The sequence below is a fragment of the Hyperolius riggenbachi genome, chromosome 5 (assembly GCF_040937935.1).
Source record: "Hyperolius riggenbachi isolate aHypRig1 chromosome 5, aHypRig1.pri, whole genome shotgun sequence".
NCBI lineage: Eukaryota > Metazoa > Chordata > Amphibia > Anura > Hyperoliidae > Hyperolius > Hyperolius riggenbachi.
Genome location: NC_090650.1, coordinates 441,691,946 through 441,712,295, shown reverse-complemented (window position 1 = coordinate 441,712,295; position 20,350 = coordinate 441,691,946). Strand labels below are relative to the sequence as shown.

At 49.3% G+C, this 20,350-nt stretch overlaps 1 protein-coding gene across 2 annotated transcripts in view; it reads right to left on the bottom strand.

The window, feature by feature from the left end:
* Window positions 1–7,260: 7,260 nt before the first annotated feature.
* RHPN1 (rhophilin Rho GTPase binding protein 1) overlaps window positions 7,261–20,350 on the bottom strand; it is a 91,580-nt gene continuing 78,490 nt past the window's right edge. Inside the window, exons 12-17 of one of the 2 annotated variants that reach the window (XM_068238120.1) lie at window positions 14,780–14,974; window positions 14,516–14,592; window positions 13,851–13,997; window positions 11,535–11,693; window positions 9,798–10,012; window positions 7,261–9,109 (exon numbers count right to left, since the gene is read on the bottom strand). In XM_068238120.1, the coding sequence (XP_068094221.1) occupies window positions 9,806–10,012; window positions 11,535–11,693; window positions 13,851–13,997; window positions 14,516–14,592; window positions 14,780–14,974 (785 nt within the window). In that variant the 3' untranslated portion in view covers window positions 7,261–9,109; window positions 9,798–9,805. Of the gene's footprint in view, window positions 10,013–11,534; window positions 11,694–13,850; window positions 13,998–14,515; window positions 14,593–14,779; window positions 14,975–20,350 lie in introns of both variants that reach the window. The other variant, XM_068238119.1, reaches the window with a different exon arrangement.

The window sequence follows — 20,350 nt, the reverse complement described above, 5'->3', positions numbered from 1 at the left end:
AAATTTTGGCCAATCAGAGAGGAACAGAGGTGTGGGAGGGGAAAACAGGAGGGAAAAAGGCTTCAGCCAATCAGGCTGCATTAGTTAAGTCTGAGGGGAAGTAGGGAAGCAAAAAAAGACAACCCAGCATGCCCTGCAACTTCTCTTTTGTGTACCACATTTTCTGTGTACCAAATAGGAGTCATAAAAACTGGGGAATGATCATTTATAAACAAGAAAAGTAATAGAGATGTGTAACTTTTGGATTGCCTGGTTAGCATCCTTATTACTTGTTTACCAGATAAAAATAAAGAATTGATTTTTGATGTTATGCCCGACAGTTACTAAAGGATACCCAAGGTGACATGTGACATGATGAGATAGACATGTGTATGTACAGCTAGAGTTGAGCTGAAATTTTCGTAATTTCGCATTACTATAATTACGCATGCGAAATTTGCGATTACGATGCGAAATTAGCGTAGCGAAATTGCCATTAAAATCGTAATTGAAAATACCGTAAGCGTAATTTTCAATGCGAAATTTCGCGTTTCGTTCATGCCGTAATTTCGCATTAAACGCTACCGTAATTTCGCGTTAAACCGTAACGCTCCGTATAATATAAAAAAGCCGCCGACTTTAAGGGTTAATAGCCTAAGCCCCCTTAAATGCTAAGAGCCTCAAATTTGGAGAATATATTAAGGAGATCAGGAGGATTAAGAGGAAAAAATTTTTTTTCAAAAAGACCTTATAGTTTTTGAGAAAATCGATGTTAAAGTTTCAAAGTAAAAATGTATACATTTAAAAACCCGCCGACTTTAACGGTTAATAGCAAAGCCTGCTTAAAGTTTAGGAACACCAAATTCCTAGGGTATATTAAGGGGATCAGTGGGAATAAGAGGAAAACATTTTTTTTCAAAAACACCTTATAGTTTTTGAGAAAATCGATTTTTAATTTTCAAGGGCGAAAATGTCTTTTAAATGCGGAAAATGTCAGGTTTTTTTGCACAGGTAACAATAGTGTATTATTTTCATAGATTCCCCCAAGTGGGAAGAGTTTTACTTACTTCGTTCTGAGTGTGGGAAATATAAAAAAAAAAACGACGTGGGGTCCCCCCTCCCAGACCTCTTTAACCCCTTGTCCCCCATGCAGGCTGGGATAGCCAGAATGCGGAGCACCGGCCGCGTGGGGCTCCGCACCCTCACTATACCAGCCCGCATGGTCCATGGATTGGGGGGTCTCGGAAGGGGAGGGGCAGCCAAGCTTTCCCCTCCCCCTCCGAGCCCTTGTCCAATCCAAGGACAAGGGGCTCTTCTCCACCTCCGATGGGCGGTGGAGGTGGAGGCCGCGATTTCCTGGGTGGGGGGTTCATGGTGGAATCTGGGAGCCCCCTTTAAAAAGGGGTCCCCCAGATGCCCACCCCCCTCCCAGGAGAAATGAGTATAGAGGTACTTGTAGTACCCCTTACCCATTTCCTTTAAGAGTTAAAAGTAAATAAACACACAAACACATAGAAAAAGTATTTTAATTGAACAAAAAACATAACCACGAAAAAAGTCCTTTAATATTCTTAATTAACCATTAATACTTACCTGTCCCTTTAAATAAATGATCCCACGCAATATCCTCGGAAATGTTCTATCAGTTACAATGTAACAAAGTTATTACAATATAACAACTTTGTTACATTGTAACTACGCCGCACCCGACGTCACTCGCCGCCGCCGCCGCCGCGTCTGCGCTGCAGGACCCGACAGAGCTCTGAGCTATAGCTCAGAGCTCTCGAAAGCATCTTTGTATTTGGGCTCCAAGGAGCCCCATTGGTCCTTAGCAGACCAATGGGGTTCCTTCTGATTTGAAGGAACCCCATTGGTCTGCTAAGGACCAATGGGGCTCCTTGGAGCCCAAATACAAAGATGCTTCTCAGAGCTCTGAGCTATATAGCTCAGAGCTCTGTCGGGTCCGTGCAGGACGCTAAGTCCCCGCCGGCTCCGCTGCCCTCCCCGCCTCTCCCACATGTCACCCACATGTCACCCACATGTGGGTGACATGTGGGTGACAGATGTGGGCGGGGTGGACAGCGGGAGCTGCGGGGACTTAGCGTCCTGCACGGACGCGTATGCGGCGGCTGAGCGGCGAGTGGCGTCGGGTGCGGCGTAGTTACAATGTAACAAAGTTGTTACATAATAACTTTGTTACATTGTAACTGATAGAACATTTCCGAGGATATTGCGTGGGATCATTTATTTAAAGGGACAGGTAAGTATTAATGGTTAATTAAGAATATTAAAGGACTTTTTTCGTGGTTATGTTTTTTGTTCAATTAAAATACTTTTTCTATGTGTTTGTGTGTTTATTTACTTTTAACTCTTAAAGGAAATGGGTAAGGGGTACTACAAGTACCTCTATACTCATTTCTCCTGGGAGGGGGGTGGGCATCTGGGGGACCCCTTTTTAAAGGGGACTCCCAGATTCCACCATGAACCCCCCACCCAGGAAATCGCGGCCTCCACCTCCACCGCCCATCGGAGGTGGAGAAGAGCCCCTTGTCCTTGGATTGGACAAGGGCTCGGAGGGGGAGGGGAAAGCTTGGCTGCCCCTCCCCTTCCGAGACCCCCCAATCCATGGACCATGCGGGCTGGTATAGTGAGGGTGCGGAGCCCCACGCGGCCGGTGCTCCGCATTCTGGCTATCCCAGCCTGCATGGGGGACAAGGGGTTAAAGAGGTCTGGGAGGGGGACCCCACGTCGTTTTTTTTTTATATTTCCCACACTCAGAACGAAGTAAGTAAAACTCTTCCCACTTGGGGGAATCTATGAAAATAATACACTATTGTTACCTGTGCAAAAAAAACTGACATTTTCCGCATTTAAAAGATATTTTCGCCCTTGAAACTTAAAAATCGATTTTCTCAAAAACTATAAGGTCTTTTTGAAAAAAAATTTTTTTCCTCTTATTCCCACTGATCCCCTTAATATACCCTGGGAATTTGGTGTTCCTAAACTTTAAGCAGGCTTTGCTATTAACCGTTAAAGTCGGCGGGTTTTTAAATGTTTACATTTTTCCTTTGAAACTTTAACATCGATTTTCTCAAAAACTATAAGGTCTTTTTGAAAAAAAATTTTTTCCTCTTATTCCTCCTGATCTCCTTAATATATTCTCCAAATTTGAGGCTCTTAGCATTTAAGGGGGCTTTGCTATTAACCCTTAAAGTCGGCTGCTTTTTTATATTATACGGAGCGTTACGGTTTAACGCGAAATTACGGTAGCGTTTAATGCGAAATTACGGCATGATACGACTGTAATGCGAAAATTACGCGAAAATTACGCTTACGCGAAATTTCGCGAAATCCTTCTTCATTACGATTATGTACTTACGGCCATAATCGTAATTACACTAATTACGCGAAATTTCGCAAAATCGTAATTAGGTCATTACGCTCATCTCTATGTACAGCGCACACAAATAACTATGCTGTGTTCCTTTTTTTCTTTCTCTGCCTGAAAGAGTTAAATATCAGGTATGTAAGTGGCTGACTCAGTCCTGACTCAGACAGGAAGGGACTACAGTGTGACCCTCACTAATAAGAAATTCCAGCTATAAAACACTTTCCTAGCAGAAAATGGCTTCTGAGAGCAGGAAAGAGCACACCTGAGGATAGTCGAGGACCGTGGAGGGCACAGGACAGGTGCAGGGGGCTTGGGGAAGCCCAAGGTAAGTGAAACTTTTTATTTTTTTAGGACAGTTAAGGTTCTCTTTTTAAATAAATGTGGTTGTAGAAAGATATAAATGCCAATAACGTGGACAGAGTGCCGGTGGATCCACATTGCTCTATATATCAGCATTGAGACAGGTGGCTATTAGATGCGAGTTTGGTTCTTGCAGATCAGAAGTTTGTCTTCTTAAAACAGAAAGTATTTGCAATTATTCAAGTTGGAGCGAGGATATGATATCTCCCACAATGCATTACTGCTGAATATGCAAATCACCCTTTGTTGTCCCTGAAAGCTAGCCACACCTCCAGAACCACTGGAATGCAATGATGTGTCAGCTTGCTAATTTGTACAGAGCCATAATAATCCAACATGCATACAGACTGTTTTGGATTGTTTGATCCTCATCAGTGCATGGCATGGATTAATTTGGCTCTATGCAGTAGGACTTGAAACACCAAGAGGTACAGACTAACCAGCAAGCTCATGGTGACCCAGAACTTCTTCCAGAGGAAATAATAAGAGATTAACTCGTAGAAAAACTCAACCTGAGTTAAGGTGGCCACTAACTATACAATTTGCCGAATGATAGTTTACAAACGATTCTCCGTATGAATGATCGGAAATTATCATTTGTGACCACTAATGGGAAAAAAAAAATCCTAACCAATCCAATCAGAGTAAAGAAATTGATCCGATTTTCAGATCGTTCCTGACAATCTCATCAGATTAGTTATTTTTTCCCATTAGTGGTCACAAATGATCATTTTAGATTGTTCATATGAAGAATCTTTTGTAAACGATCATTTGGCAAATTGTGGCCACCTTTAGAGAGAGATTGCTTGTGGAACGGGATTTAACCCTTGAAAAGGCTATAGCAATTGTAGGTCACAGAGTAAGTAAGATGTCATCGACTGACTGCTCTACATGGCTAGCGGTTAAGGGATCATATAGGTGTGCAACCCCGACCTGCAACTATTGCGAATTACACACTAGGACTAAGGTCGTTGAGTCCCTGTCCAATGGGTTTAGATCCACCATCAAGCATTTTATTAACTGCAACTCCAGGAATGTTATTTATTTGGTTACGTCGGATTTGCTCTCTCCAATATGTTGGTTGCACCACTAGGACACTCAGGGCTAGAATTTCTGAGCATTTTTTGGGTGTCAATTGGTCTACCCAAAATATCTCCAATGTCGCTAGACATTATCGTATCACACATGGTGGTGACATGTCGGGTTTCTCTTTTCAGGGCATCGAGAAGGTTTCTTTGCCCAAGAGGGGAGGAGACCTAGATGCCATGATACGAAAGAGGGAGGCATACTGGATTTTTCGTCTTGGGACTAGATTTCCGAAGGGAATGAACGCCAGGTGGGATTTGGCCTTGGTCACTGGATAATTGCTGTAATGTAATATGATTTTGTATTGATAGTGATCCTTTTGTTTACATGTTGTCATGTTTGTTACATGTCATATGTACATATATTCTTTATTTGAATTTCTACTGTTTTCGCCCAAGAGCTACATCTGCTAATGCACTCCTCATACATGTATTTTGCTCCTTTTTAAATTATGTGTGGTTTTTAATATGCTTCTTTATTATGGGGTATGTGTAGAGGCATGAGGGAGGCTTTTTTTTCCCCCTTCTCCCGCCTATTGGTGGGAGTGGCCTTGTCCTGCCCTCCACTGCTCCATCCCCTTCTCTTTTCTTTTTAAACCTCACTTGTTAAGCTGTTCAACAACTATGATTAAGGACCTGGTGTCCGAAACATGTTAGTCGATTGCTTTCTGATGGTTGTGGATACGTCCTGAATAAATTATTATTTTGATACACTTTTGATATTGGAGACAACTGTGCGGACTTCCCTTTCTTGATCTGTAAGTAAGATGTCACAGCATAAAAGAGATGATATCACTGTGTCAGTGAGATGATGTCACTGTGTCAGTGAGATGATGTCACTGTGTCAGTGAGATGGTGTCACAGTGTCAGTGAGATGGTGTCACAGTGTCAGTGAGATGGTGTCACAGTGTCAGTGAGATGGTGTCACAGTGTCAGTGAGATGGTGTCACAGTGTCAGGGAGATGATGTCACTGTGTCAGGGAGATGATGTCACAGTGTCAGTGAGATGGTGTCACAGTGTCAGTGAGATGGTGTCACTGTGTCAGGGAGATGGTGTCACTGTGTCAGGGAGATGATGTCACTGTGTCAGGGAGATGATGTCACTGTGTCAGGGAGATGATGTCACTGTGTCAGGGAGATGATGTCACTGTGTCAGGGAGATGATGTCACTGTGTCAGGGAGATGATGTCACTGTGTCAGGGAGATGATGTCACAGTGTCAGTGAGATGGTGTCACAGTGTCAGTGAGATGGTGTCACTGTGTCAGGGAGATGGTGTCACTGTGTCAGGGAGATGATGTCACTGTGTCAGGGAGATGATGTCACTGTGTCAGGGAGATGATGTCACTGTGTCAGGGAGATGATGTCACTGTGTCAGGGAGATGATGTCACCGTGTCAGGGAGATGATGTCACCGTGTCAGTGAGATGATGTCACCGTGTCAGTGAGATGGTGTCACAGTGTCAGTGAGATGGTGTCACAGTGTCAGTGAGATGGTGTCACAGTGTCAGTAAGATGATGTCACTGTGTCAGTGAGATGGTGTCACAGTGTCAGTGAGATGATGTCACTGTGTCAGTGAGATGGTGTCACAGTGTCAGTGAGATGGTGTCACAGTGTCAGGGAGATGGTGTCACAGTGTCAGGGAGATGATGTCACAGTGTCAGTGAGATGATGTCACCGTGTCAGTGAGATGGTGTCACCGTGTAAGTGAGATGATGTCACAATGTCAGTGAGATGATGTCACAGTGTCAGTGAGATGGTGTCACAGTGTCAGTGAGATGGTGTCACCGTGTCAGTGAGATGATGTCACCGTGTCAGTGAGATGAGGTCACCGTGTCAGTGAGATGAGGTCACCGTGTCAGTGAGATGAGGTCACCGTGTCAGTGAGATGAGGTCACCGTGTCAGTGAGAGGAGGTCACCGTGTCAGTGAGATGAGGTCACCGTGTCATTGAGATGAGGTCACCGTGTCAGTGAGATGAGGTCACCGTGTCAGTGAGATGAGGTCACTGTGTCAGTGAGATGATGTCACCGTGTAAGTGAGATGATGTCACAATGTCAGTGAGATGATGTCACAGTGTCAGTGAGATGGTGTCACAGTGTCAGTGAGATGGTGTCACAGTGTCAGTGAGATGGTGTCACAGTGTCAGTGAGATGGTGTCACAGTGTCAGTGAGATGGTGTCACTGTGTCAGTGAGATGTCACTGTGTCAGTGAGATGATGTCACAGTGTCAGTAAAACGATGTCACAGTGTCAGTGAGATGAGGTCACCGTGTCAGTGAGATGAGGTCACCGTGTCAGTGAGATGAGGTCACCGTGTCAGTGAGATGAGGTCACCGTGTCAGTGAGATGAGGTCACTGTGTCAGTGAGATGAGGTCACCGTGTCAGTGAGATGAGGTCACCGTGTCAGTGAGATGTCAGCAGAAACCACACCAGGACAATCTCTGATGCCTGTTTTAGTCACAGAAAAATTTATAAATTATCTTTTACATTTATGTACAAAAAAAAAAAAAAAAAACAGAAAAGAAAGGCAGTAAGTGCTCCCCTCATTGCAGTCCTACAGGATAACACTATTGGGGTCTCCTTCTAGCAGCTGGGGGGCGGGGCCAGGGCAGCTCGCTCAGTACATGGACTCGCTGTTCAGCACTGAATGGCAGCCGGGGGCAGGGCCATTAGTTTGCTCAGTACATGGACTTACTGTTCTGCACTGACTGGCAGCTGGGGGCGGGGCCATCACAGTTTGCTCAGTACATGGACTCGCTGTTCTGCACTGACTGGCAGCCGGGGCCATCATTACATGGACTTGGCTCCCTGTTCTGCACTGACTGGCAGGTGAGGGCGGGGCCATCACAGTTTGCTCAGTACATGGACTCGCTGTTCTGCACTGAATGGCAGCTGGGGGCGGGGCCATCACAGTTTGGTCAGTACATGGATTCACTGTTCTGCACTGAATGGCAGCTGGGGGCGGGGCCGTCACAGTTTGCTCAGTACATAGACTCGCTGTTCTGCACTGACTGGCAGGTGAGGGCGGGGCCATCACAGTTTGCTCAGTACATGGATTCACTGTTCTGCACTGAATGGCAGCTGGGGGCGGGGCCATCAGTTTGCTCAGTACATGGACTCGCTGTTCTGCACTGAATGGCAGCTGGGGGGCGGGGCCGTCACAGTTTGCTCAGTACATGGACTCGCTGTTCTGCACTGAATGGCAGCTGGGGGCGGGGCCGTCACAGTTTGCTCAGTACATGGACTCGCTGTTCTGCACTGACTGGCAGGTGACGGCGGGGCCATCACAGTTTGCTCAGTACATGGACTCGCTGTTCTGCACTGACTGGCAGCTGGGGGCAGGGCCATCACAGTTTGCTCAGTACATGGACTCGCTGTTCTGCACTGAATGGCAGCTGAGGGCGGGGCCATCACAGTTTGCTCAGTACATGGATTCACTGTTCTGCACTGAATGGCAGCTGGGGGCGGGGCCGTCAGTTTGCTCAGTACATAGACTCGCTGTTCTGCACTGACTGGCAGGTGAGGGCGGGGCCATCACAGTTTGCTCAGTACATGGATTCACTGTTCTGCACTGAATGGCAGCTGAGGGCGGGGCCATCAGTTTGCTCAGTACATGGACTCGCTGTTCTGTACTGAATGGCAGCTGGGGGGCGGGGCCGTCACAGTTTGCTCAGTACATGGACTCGCTGTTCTGCACTGAATGGCAGCTGGGGGCGGGGCCATCACAGTTTGCTCAGTACATAGACTCGCTGTTCTGCACTGACTGGCAGGTGAGGGCGGGGCCATCACAGTTTGCTCAGTACATAGACTCGCTGTTCTGCACTGAATGGCAGCTGGGGGCGGGGCCGTCACAGTTTGCTCAGTACATGGACACGCTGTTCTGCACTGAATGGCAGCTGGGGGGCGGGGCCATCAGTTTGCTCAGTACATGGACTCGCTGTTCTGCACTGAATGGCAGCTGGGGGGCGGGGCCATCAGTTTGCTCAGTACATGGACTCGCTGTTCTGCACTGAATGGCAGCTGGGGGGGGGGGGGGGGACATCACAGTTTGCTCAGTACATGGACTCGCTGTTCTGCACTGACTGGCAGCCGGGGGCGGGGCCATTAGTTTGCTCAGTACATAGACTCGCTGTTCTGCACTGAATGGCAGCTGGGGGCGGGGCCGTCACAGTTTGCTCAGTACATGGACACGCTGTTCTGCACTGAATGGCAGCTGGGGGGCGGGGCCATCAGTTTGCTCAGTACATGGACTCGCTGTTCTGCACTGAATGGCAGCTGGGGGGCGGGGCCATCAGTTTGCTCAGTACATGGACTCGCTGTTCTGCACTGAATGGCAGCTGGGGGCGGGGCCGTCACAGTTTGCTCAGTACATGGACTCGCTGTTCTGCACTGACTGGCAGCCGGGGGCGGGGCCATTAGTTTGCTCAGTACATAGACTCGCTGTTCTGCACTGAATGGCAGCTGGGGGCGGGGCCATCACAGTTTGCTCAGTACATGGACACGCTGTTCTGCACTGAATGGCAGCTGGGGAGCGGGGCCATCAGTTTGCTCAGTACATGGACTCGCTGTTCTGCACTGAATGGCAGCTGGGGGCGGGGCCATCAGTTTGCTCAGTACATGGACTCGCTGTTCTGCACTGGATGGCAGCTGGGGGGGCGGGGCCATCACAGTTTGCTCAGTACATGGACTAGCTGTTCTGCACTGAATGGCAGCTGGGGGCGGGGCCGTCACAGTTTGCTCAGTACATGGACTCGCGGTTCTGCACTGAATGGCAGGTGAGGGCGGGGCCATCAGTTTGCTCAGTACATGGACTCGCTGTTCTGCACTGAATGGCAGCTGGGGGGGCAGGGCCATCACAGTTTGCTCAGTACATGGACTCGCTGTTCTGCACTGAATGGCAGCTGGGGGGGCGGGGCCATCACAGTTTGCTCAGTACATGGACTCGCTGTTCTGCACTGAATGGCAGGTGAGGGCGGGGCCATCAGTTTGCTCAGTACATGGACTCGCTGTTCTGCACTGCACTGAATGGCAGCTGGAGGGCGCTGAGGTTTGGGCTGCGTTTGCTGGGGTTACTCTTGCGGTTCCATAGCAGTAAAGTGCTGGAGCGTTTCGTGATGACGGCGGTCTTCCGAGCGTTCTCTTTATTGGCTTTCAGGATTTCGCTGGATGTCAGCATGGAGGACTTCTTCTCTGAAGCCTGGAATACAGCAGACAAGCATCACCTGAATAGCAGTGTCTGATCCCAGCTTGTGGCCAGCCCTGTAACACTACAGCTCTCATCAATGACCCCGCCCACCTCCTCCCTGTACTGCTCAGAGAGGTTAACTGTTTGTGGTCGGTGCTGCAACACTAAAAGCTCTGCAGAGTTTCATCATCTATGACCCCGCCCACCTCCTCCCTATACTGCTCTCAGAGATTAACGGTTTGTGGCCAGCCTTGTTACACTACAGCTCTGCAGTCTCATCATTAACTCCACCCACCTCCTCCCTATACTGCTGAGAGAGATTAACTGTTTGTGTCCTGTACTGTACCACTACAGCTCTGGAGTCTCATAAATGACCCCGCCCACCTCTTCCCTATACTGCTCAGACATTAACGGTTTGTAACCAGCCCTGTAACATTGCAGCTCTGCAGTCTCATCATCAATAACCCCGCCCACCTCCTCCCTATACTGCTTAGAGAGATTAACTGTTTGCAGAGCAACACATCTCCCATATACAGCAAGCTGCGATGCTCTGTGTGTTCTGACTGCTCTCTCTCTCATGCTACACACCCCCATATACAGGAAGCTGCGATGCTCTGTGTGTACCGCTCTTGGTATACATTAAATTAAAGCGGATCTGAACTTAGAATTTCCTCTCTGCTCTAAAAGATGTGCAACAGCATAATAACCTTTAAAGAAAAACATGTATTTGTTACAGTTAATACAAATCCTGCAATCAATCTGCAATGTTTCTACTTCCTGCTTTACTAGAAGCAGACATAGGGTTAACATCCTGTGCTTACAAATGAGCTTATCTGCCATGGCAGTCATGTGACACAGCTGAGAGATCAAATTACAGCTGTGATTAGTCACAGATGTGAGGGAATTAGACAGGCTAAACTCTCTAAATACATACAGGGTGCATTTCTCTACGTTTTCCTTCTGTCCTGTGCAAGATTTCAGGTGCTCTTTAAGCCGCTGGGAAGTTGGGCGCAAAGTAAAGCCAAAGCTCACCCTGCTGCTGCTGCACATGTCCCGGCGTGTTAATTACTATTCCCCCTCCAGGCGGCTGTGGACTGTGGGGGTAACATGTAATTCAGCTGCCAGATATTGCTGGTGGACAAATTACACCGTTTTTATAGTCATTTGGCTCCCAAATTACTGCCCGAGTGCCGATATAGCTGTAATTCCCACTACGGCCTGTAGAGGGGCACGGTGCGCCCACAATTCCAGCGCAGTCTGTGCCTGACTCATTTCTGTGCGACTGTGTGATGTCATAAGAATGTGTCGCTATGTCAGAAAACAGCGCTGTCTGATCAGGTGACAACGTCAGACGATATGGTGGTCAACACACAGCATTATGTCAGGATAAAATACTGCACAGGTGACAATGACAAAACAAGAGAGGTGACATGACAAGAAAAATGACAACAACAAGGACAAGAAAATGACAATAAAAGACACAAGAAAGGCAGACAACAATATAAGTGACAGTTCCAGCTTCACCGGCTCTTACCGTATTCTGCGTGTCGGCGCTGTGGAAGGTGACGATCTCGATGTCGGCGCCCTCCTCGCCGGATTCCTTTAGTAACGCCACGACCTCCGAGTGTTTGGCCCACCTGCAGTCCACGCCGCTGACAGATACGATATAGGCTCCCTCCTTCACACCGGCGCACTACAACACACAGGAAAATGGCTAAGTACAAACCGGAAACCGCCAAAGTGAAATGCCAAATAGCTGCCTTGCACTCCAGCCCCGAAGCTCTGGGGTTCTGGGTCTGATCCCCAACACTGACACAACTGAGAGACCAAATTACATTGGTGATTACTTGAAGATGAGGGGGAATTAGACTCTTCTCTCTAAAATACACACAGGGTTAATTTCCTTGTATTCTGTGTGTTCTCTGCGAGTTCAGGTCTATTATAAAGAGGAACTGTAGTTAAAATATCATCACAAATACAGTATATGCTGGCGTATAAGACTACATTTTTACCCTTGAAATCTTCTGAAAAGTCAGGGGTCGTCTTATAGTGCGGGTGTCATTGATGCCGGGTGATACGCCCTATCCTGTTACCGCCTCTCAGATCTCGCTGCTGAGGACTGTAGTGAAGCGGCGCAGGCGCAGATGTGTGAGATCCTATCCTGTTACCGCCTCTCAGATTGCGCTGCTGAGGACTGTAGTGAAGCGGCGCAGGCGCAAATGTACGAGATCTGATAGGCAACATTCAATATACAGCAAAGTCCCTCTTATCTGAAATTCTGGCAACCGGAAGTTTCAACTACCCGGCATGCCTAAGGGATAACAGCGACAATCTAGTTGCCATCTTCAAGGCATCCTGCACATTCCAGCGGCATTCCGTCAGCCGTGCACGGTCAGGTGACACCGGGAGCCGTACACCAGAGGATGCCAGAAGCTGTTGGGAGCTGCAGGATGCTTAAATGACGGCGCCTGGACCATCGGTGAGTATTTCCCCGGGGCGGCAGTGCTTTTAATGTTGGTTGAGGCTGCTTTCACACTGTAAGCCAGCGTTAGCGATGCGTCGCTTCCGCCGCACCGCCAGAAACAGGCCTTCGGGGAACGCAGCGTTAGTACGTGGTGTTTCATGTCTGGCCACCAGCCAAGCCAGAAGTTACGCGCGCTTGCTGTCACTTCCTGCTTTGAGGTATGCGGAAGTGCACAGAAGCGTATTGTAAAAATATGCTTCCGCGCATGCGTGCCGCGACCTCACGTCGGTGATAGTTTTGAAGAGATCCCGCGGTGGGTTTCTGATATGAATATTAGGACACAGAGGCACATTCGGCATACAATGTCCAGCCTCTGTGTCCTTAGTGTCCCCCCCTCCCCCCGTGCTCTGCTGTCCCCAGTATAAAAACCACCACGCTAGCAACACGCAGAATGTCGCTAGCTGGCTGTTTACATTGATGCTGTCATTTACCTCCGCTCCCCCGCTTCCTGCATATTGCCACTCCCCGCCTGCATCCCTTCCCTCTCTACCTCCGTAAGCTGATTGGAGGAAGCATATGGAGGCGGGGAGGAAAGGGACGCAAGCAGGGAGTGGAGATATGCAGGAGGCGGGGGAGCGGCCGTGAGTGACAGGCCGAGGTAAATAACAGACTAGCGACAAGCTGTGTGTCGCTAGCGTGGTGGTTTTTATACTGGGGACAGCAGAGCACGGGGGGGGGGGGGGGGAACACTATAAGGACACAGAGGCTGGTCATTGTATGCCGAATGTGCCTCTGTGTCCTAATATTCATATCAGAAACCCACCGCGGGATCTCTTTAAAACTATTACCGACGTGAGGTCACGGCACGCATGCGCGGGAGCATATTTTTACAATACGCTTCTGTGCACTTCCGCATACCTCAAAGCAGGAAGTGACGGCAAGCGCGCGTCAGACTAACATGACTTCCGGGCTGATGCAGAAGCCGCATGGTAACGTAGTTTTGGACCTGCGTCGGGGATGCAACGGAAAAAATCACTTCCGCCGCGTTGCGCCGTACCGTGCAAGTATGGACATCTTCATAGACTTACATTGCCTGGCAGTTGGGTGCAGTAAAAATACTGCACTGCCCCAGTGTGAAAGGGCCCTCAGGCAACAGACATGTACCCGGCATTAGGCAATCACCGCCTGTGCCGGATATCAGGGGTCTTGCTGTATATAGATACAGGAAATATTTCGGCTGCTGAAATCAGGATAATTTTCTGCGTTGTACTTCATGTCACTACAGGTCCTCTTTAAATACCAGTCCAATATAGGAATGATGTTTGTAGCAAGAATTCCTGCAGCGTTTTCCATGCGCTGCGCCCGTTTCCCGTGTACGATACTCACAGCAGCGCAGCCGCCCGGTACTACGCCGGCGATCAGCACCGGAGAATCCCCTCTCAGCGTAAATCCGAAGCCACCGTCTCCTCGCTGCAGGTGAACCTTCTGCGCCGGCCGCCACTTGTGCTTGGCTGAGAAAACGGAGAGCGGACCCTGCGGGGAAGGAGATATCGGGTTCACTACCTGTACACCAGCGTGTAACACTAATATCAGGAGGAGGGATCTAGCAAGGCGCCCCATATACGAGGCTATCGGCTGAAAACACAAAGGCGGACCCTGCGGGGGAGGAGACATTGGGGTCACTTCCTGTACACTGGCATGTAACACCAATATCAGGAGAAGGGATCTAGTGGGGCGCCCCATATACGAGGCTATTGACTTAGAAGACAGAGGCGGACCCTGCGGGGGAGGAGATATCTGGGGGGGGGGGGCACTTCCTGTACACCGGCGTGTAACACTAATATCAGGAGGCGGGATCTAGTGGGGCGCCTCATATACGAGGCTATTGACTGAGAAGACAGAGGCGGACCCGCGGGGGAGGAGATATCAGGATCACTTCCTGTACATCGGCGTGTAAAACTAATATCAGGAGGCAGGATCTAGCAGGGCGCCCCATACACGAGGCTATCATTACAACTGATAAACGTGCTGAATTCCGGCCGCCCGCTTACCAGCTGCTGGAAGATGTCTGTCACTTTCACCTTGGAGAACACAGGATTCGTTATCTCTGGCTTCTCGTGAGTTTTTGCTGAAAAATCAGGAAAAAAAAGGTTTTCTAATGTGGAAGAGTCCTCCGTACAGTAGAGGGCGCTGCTATATGACTAGAAATTACAGCCATTCACCACAGATTACAATCATTAATTCTTATCTTCACTGGGAGGTGAAGGCCGACTGAATCTTAGAGATAAAATGTATATTCCCCAGCAGACGCTTACGCTGGATGTCGGGGGCTTCTCCCGTCTCAAAGAAATCTTCCTCGTGGTCGATATCGGAGTATTTGCTGAGCGAGCGTTTGTGCGCCAGTGTCAGGACCTCTTGCAGGATGTCCATCTTACGGAGGATCTTGCACAGGCTGTGAATTCTCATGGCCTCTTCATGTTTCATGAGTGCTTTCTTCAGGTGGGCCTTCCCTGCGGGGAGAAGAATGGGGATCAGCTGGAGAAGTGCGAGATGCATGGAGTAGCAGTACTCAGGGCGGGGTCAGCTGGGGAGGTGCAAGGTTACCTGCTGCTATACATGTGTGTGTATGAAGCTTTTGACCTGCAGGCGTTTTCAGGGTCTATGGCTAAATGTATTAAGCCCCCCCTCTACACCATTCAATTCCAGACGTGATTGTTCGAGTGCAATTGAATCGATTAAATCCGACATGTCCGATCGGGATTTGATCGATCGTGATCGATTTTGGCTAGTTTTCAATGGAAATCGATCATACGATCGATCGAATCCCGATCGGACATGTCGGATTTAATCGAATTTGATCGATCGCACCTGGAATTGAATCGTGTAGAGGGGGCTTTATGCTTTGTACACACCATACAATGTTCTGTAAAGGCCCATACACACGTCGGATTTTAGCGAACGACCCCGTCGTTTGAACGTTCCGTCGTCCGGACGTTTTCGCGTCAAATCCGACGTGTGTACAGACTATCGTTCGGGAGATAAGACTGGTTACCAACGATCCGCCGGGCGGATCGTTGGTAACCAGTCTTATCTCCCGAACGATAGTCTGTACACACGCCGGATTTCATGCGGAAACGTGCGAACGACGGAACGTTCAAACGACCCGTCGTTCGCGCAAATCCGACGTGTGTATGGGCCTTTAGATTATTTTCTGTAAAGTACTGGTAGAGACTGGCCATTATCTCTGGTGCATTGTCTTCTGGTATCTCCTGCTCAGTAGAACAATGCCTAATTGTTTGGCAGATAGATGGTTAAATAGATAATTTCCAACATGTTGGAACTTATCTATCTGGCAGGTAAATCTAAAGGCGTGTATGCACGCCATATTTCTGAAAATGACGGGTCCGCCAGACCCTCCCGCTGGGCGGACGTTCTGCCGACAGTAGCACGTGTGTACGAGCTGTCGGCAGACCGATAAGGCTGTTTCTGAACGATCTGCTCAGCGGATCATTCAGAAACAGTCTTATCAGTCCGCCGACAGCGCGTACACACGTGCTACTGTCGGTTAAAGACCGCCCAGCGTTATTTGTGGAAATATGGCGTGCGTACGCGCCTTTAGATTTACCTGCCAGATAGATAAGTTCCAACATGTTGGAAATTATCTATCTAACCATCTATCTGCCGAGCAATTAGGATTTGTTCTACTCAGCAGGAGATAACCAGAAGACAATGCACCACAGATAATGACCAGTCTCTACCAGTACTTTACAGAAAATAATCTAAAGGTAGCCATACACTGGTTGATTTGCCATCAGATTCGACCAACAGATAGATCCCTCTCTGATCGAATCTGATCAGAGAGGGATTGTATGGCTACCTTTACTGCAAACAGATTGTGAACCGATTTTAGCCTGAAACCGATCACAATCTGTTGTTGTGGTGGTGGTGGTGCTGCCGCCGCTCCCCCCGCCCGCATACATTACCTGCTCTGCCGGCGCAACTCCAGTCCCAGGTCTCCGCTGTCTTCTCCGCTCTGGTCTCCAGGTCCGGCATGCTTTACTTCTTCCTGCCCTGCAGGAAGTTTAAACAGTAGAGCGCCCTCTACTGTTTAAACTTCCTGCCGGGCAGGAGGAACTGAAGCATGCCGGAGACCTGCGTGGACACGGAGCAGAGGTGACCGGGGGTAGTCGCGCCGGCAGAGCAGGTAATGTATTGCCGCTCTATTGCGTCGGTCGTCGGGCACTCGAACGCCGCTCCCTACCCGCGGGCGATCGATGGTAATTTTCCACACCAAGCAATCGACGGGATCGGATGAAATGGATCGAAATTCGGCGTGTAGCGCGAACGATTGGCAGCAGATTCGATCCCAGTGATCGAATCTGCTGTCGAAACGGCGGCAAATCGGGCCAGTGTATGGCCAGCTTAACAGAAAATTGTATGATGTGTACAAAGCATTAGAAGCAAAGGATCAGGGGTAGCAGCCAGGGAACTTGCATTGTTTAAAAGTATGGCAGCCTTCATTTCACTCTCACCTCGGGTTTGGGCTTCGGCGATCGCCAGTGCACTGAATTACCCTTATGTGCCCCACACGGTATAACAATACCGCTATGGGGCGCCTTGTTTCAGCGCTTAGTGCTGAGCGCCGTAACCACCTGCTTTGCCTAATATACCCATATCTCCCGGCCTCCCAGTCTCAGGAGATGTCACTCGAGGGAAGAGAAGGAGAGGAGAGAAGCCTCTGTTTCATAAGTAAACAAAGGAGGAAGTAAAGCTGGCCATACACTAGGCCGATTCCCGCCAGATCGACAGCAGATTCCATCACTGGGATCGAATCTGCTGTCACATCGTTCCCGCTACACGCCGAATTTCGATCCATTTCGTCCGATCCAGTCGATCGCTCCGTGCGGAAAATTACCATCGATCGCCCGCGGGTAGGGAGCGCTTCGCTAGCGGCGTTAGAGTACCCGACGACCGACGCAATAGAGCCCGCATACATTACCTGCTCTGCCGGCGCGACTCCCCCGGTCACCGCTGCTCCGTCTCCGCTCTGGTCTCCGGGTCCAGCATGCTTCACTTCTTCTAGCCCGGCAGGAAGTTTAAACAGTAGAGGGCGCTCTACTGTTTAAACTTCCTGCCGGGCAGGAAGAAGTAAAGCATACCGGACCCGGAGACCAGAGCGGAGACGGAGCAGCGGTGACCGGGGGAGTCGCGCCGGCGGAGCAGGTAATGTATGCGGTGGGGGGGGGGGGGGGGGAGTGGCGGCGGCACCACCACCACCACCACAGATTGTGAACGGTTTCAGGCTGAAATCGATTCACAATCTGTTTGCAGTAAAGGTAGCCATACGATCCCTCTCTGATCAGATTCGATGAGAGAGGGATCTATCTGTTGGTCGAATCTGATGGCAAATCGACCAGTGTATGGCTACCTTTAGCCTGCATAATTGACCATGACAGCTGCACTGATCAGCAGAATCCTTTCCCCAGGCATGCTAAACATGAAGCTACCGCCCAGGAGATGATACGGAACTAAACATGGCTGCAGTCATCACTAACCGCTCTATGGCCTGCGTTTTATACAAAGATGATGCTACACTGGACCCAAGACAGGTAGGACAATAAAGAGTCTGGAGAGGTTATTTCATTACAGGTTATCCCCGGCTGTTATCGTTGCTTGAAAGTGGACCTGAACTCTTGCACAGGACAGAAGGAAAACATGGAGAAATGGTATGTATTTAGAGTTTTTAGCCTGTCTAATTCCCCCTCATCTGTGTCTAATCACAAATTGTAATTTAATCTCTCCCATGTCACCTGACTGCCATGGCAGATAAGCTCATTTGAAAGCACAGGATGTTAAAGAGACACTGAAGCAAGACTAAATCTCGCTTCAGCTCTCATATATAGCAGGGGCATGTGTACCCCTGCTAAAACGCCGCTATCCCGCGGATGAACGAGGGTCCCTGACCCCCCAACCCAGCCCCGCAAACCTTGGTCGCAGACTTGGTCGCTAATTTTGCTTCCTGGAGGCAGGGCTAACAGCCGCAGCCCTGCCTCCCAGCGCATCTATCAGACGCGCATCACCGCCTCTCCCCCGCCCCTCTCAGTGAAGGAAGACAGAGGGGCGAGGGAGAGGCGGAGATACGTGCTGACAGACGCGCGTGGGGCAGGGCTGCGGCGGTTAGCCCTGCCCCAATGCGGAAGCGCTCCCCCGCATTACGGAGGGGATTTTGGGGGGCAGGGACCCCCGTTAAGCCGCGGGATAGCGGCGTTTTAGCAGGGGCACATGTACCCCTGCTATATATGAGGTCTGAAGCGAGATCTATTCTCGCTTCAGACTCTCTTTAACAATATGTCTGCTTCCTTGAAAGCAGGAAGTAGAAACGCTGCAGATTTATTGCAGGATTTGTATCAGCTGTAGCAAAGAAACGTTTTTCTATAAGTGTTATTATGCTGTTGCTTATCTGTTAGAGCAGAGGTGAAGTTCTGAGTTCAGGTCCCCTTTAACAATCTTCTCAGCTCTGCAGCCTGTTGTCACATGTTTATCTGACATCTCTCTGTCACACTGACTCCATATTCAAAGGCGATTAACACCGGCGCTGGGAACCTCCGGGATGTCCTCAGACAGAAGACAGCGATATACGATGAGACAATAAATCCAATCAGGAGTCACGCTGCGGGATTAGCAGCACAAAATCCTCAAATGACAATTATCAAGAGCAGCAATCTGCAATGATCACAATTGCCACTAGATGGCGGTGTCTGAGCACAATGCCTGTAACAAGCAAAGTCAATATAAAGACTGTTCCATGCCTCTGTGCCAGAATAAACAGCTCCAGCGCAGAGATAACAGTCCGTCAGCTTTTCAAACGAGTGAAAAGGGACATTCTAACGGAAGCTGCAGAGATATCCCAGGAGAAGCCGATGGCAGCTTTGTAGATAGCGGGGGAAGGACTGAGCTCCTGTTGGGTATTGCTCAATATTTGTCCATGAGGGATCCCCCTTATTTCCTGCCCCTCACCCTCTACTTACAGGTGATCTTCCTGTTTCTCCTCTCTGGAGTGTATTATTCTACTGGAAGTGTAAAATCAGGACACAGAGAGAATCCTATAAACACCTCCACTAGAATACATGGAGGAACGTCAGACTGCCTAGCGGGGCTATTTGGAAAGGAGTTTTAGGAAAGCCACTTATTTACACTAGCCATCAGGTCCGTTACGTTAACGGGCACTAGTATGTCGCCGTATTGTGCATGAGCCAGGCCACATGCATGCACCCCCCGCCAGTGCCTGCCCCCATGAACCGCACGCTTTCCCACAGCCACACAATCTGCTACCCAGCGTCTGCACAATGTAGCGGCACACACCGACACCAGCCGTCTTGTTAGGTAGGATGTATCTGGTTAAAGCTTGTATACAAAAAAGAAGCACTAAAGAAAAAAAAACCACTTACTTACGCTAATGCTGACTAGCTCAGCACTGCTACAAATGCCCCACCCACTGCAGGATGATTTGTATGTAGATCAGCAGGAGGCGGAGCACTCACCCACAGCTCTAGACTGGGTACACATGCCCCACCCCCTGCTGGATGTTCTGTATGTAGATCAGCCGGAGGCGGAGCACTCACCCACAGCTCAGCACTGTTACACATGCCCCACCCCCTGCAGGATATTCTGTATGTAGATCAGCAGGAGGCGGAGCACTCACCCACAGCTCAGCACAGCTACGCATGCCCCACCCCCTGCTGGATGTATATAGATCAGCAGGAGGCTGACCTGAACTCATAACTTTCTATCTGCTCTTAAAGATAAGCAACAGCATAATAACCTTTAAAGAAAAACAATTATTGTGTTACAGCTGACACAAATCCTGTAATAAATCTGCAGTGTGC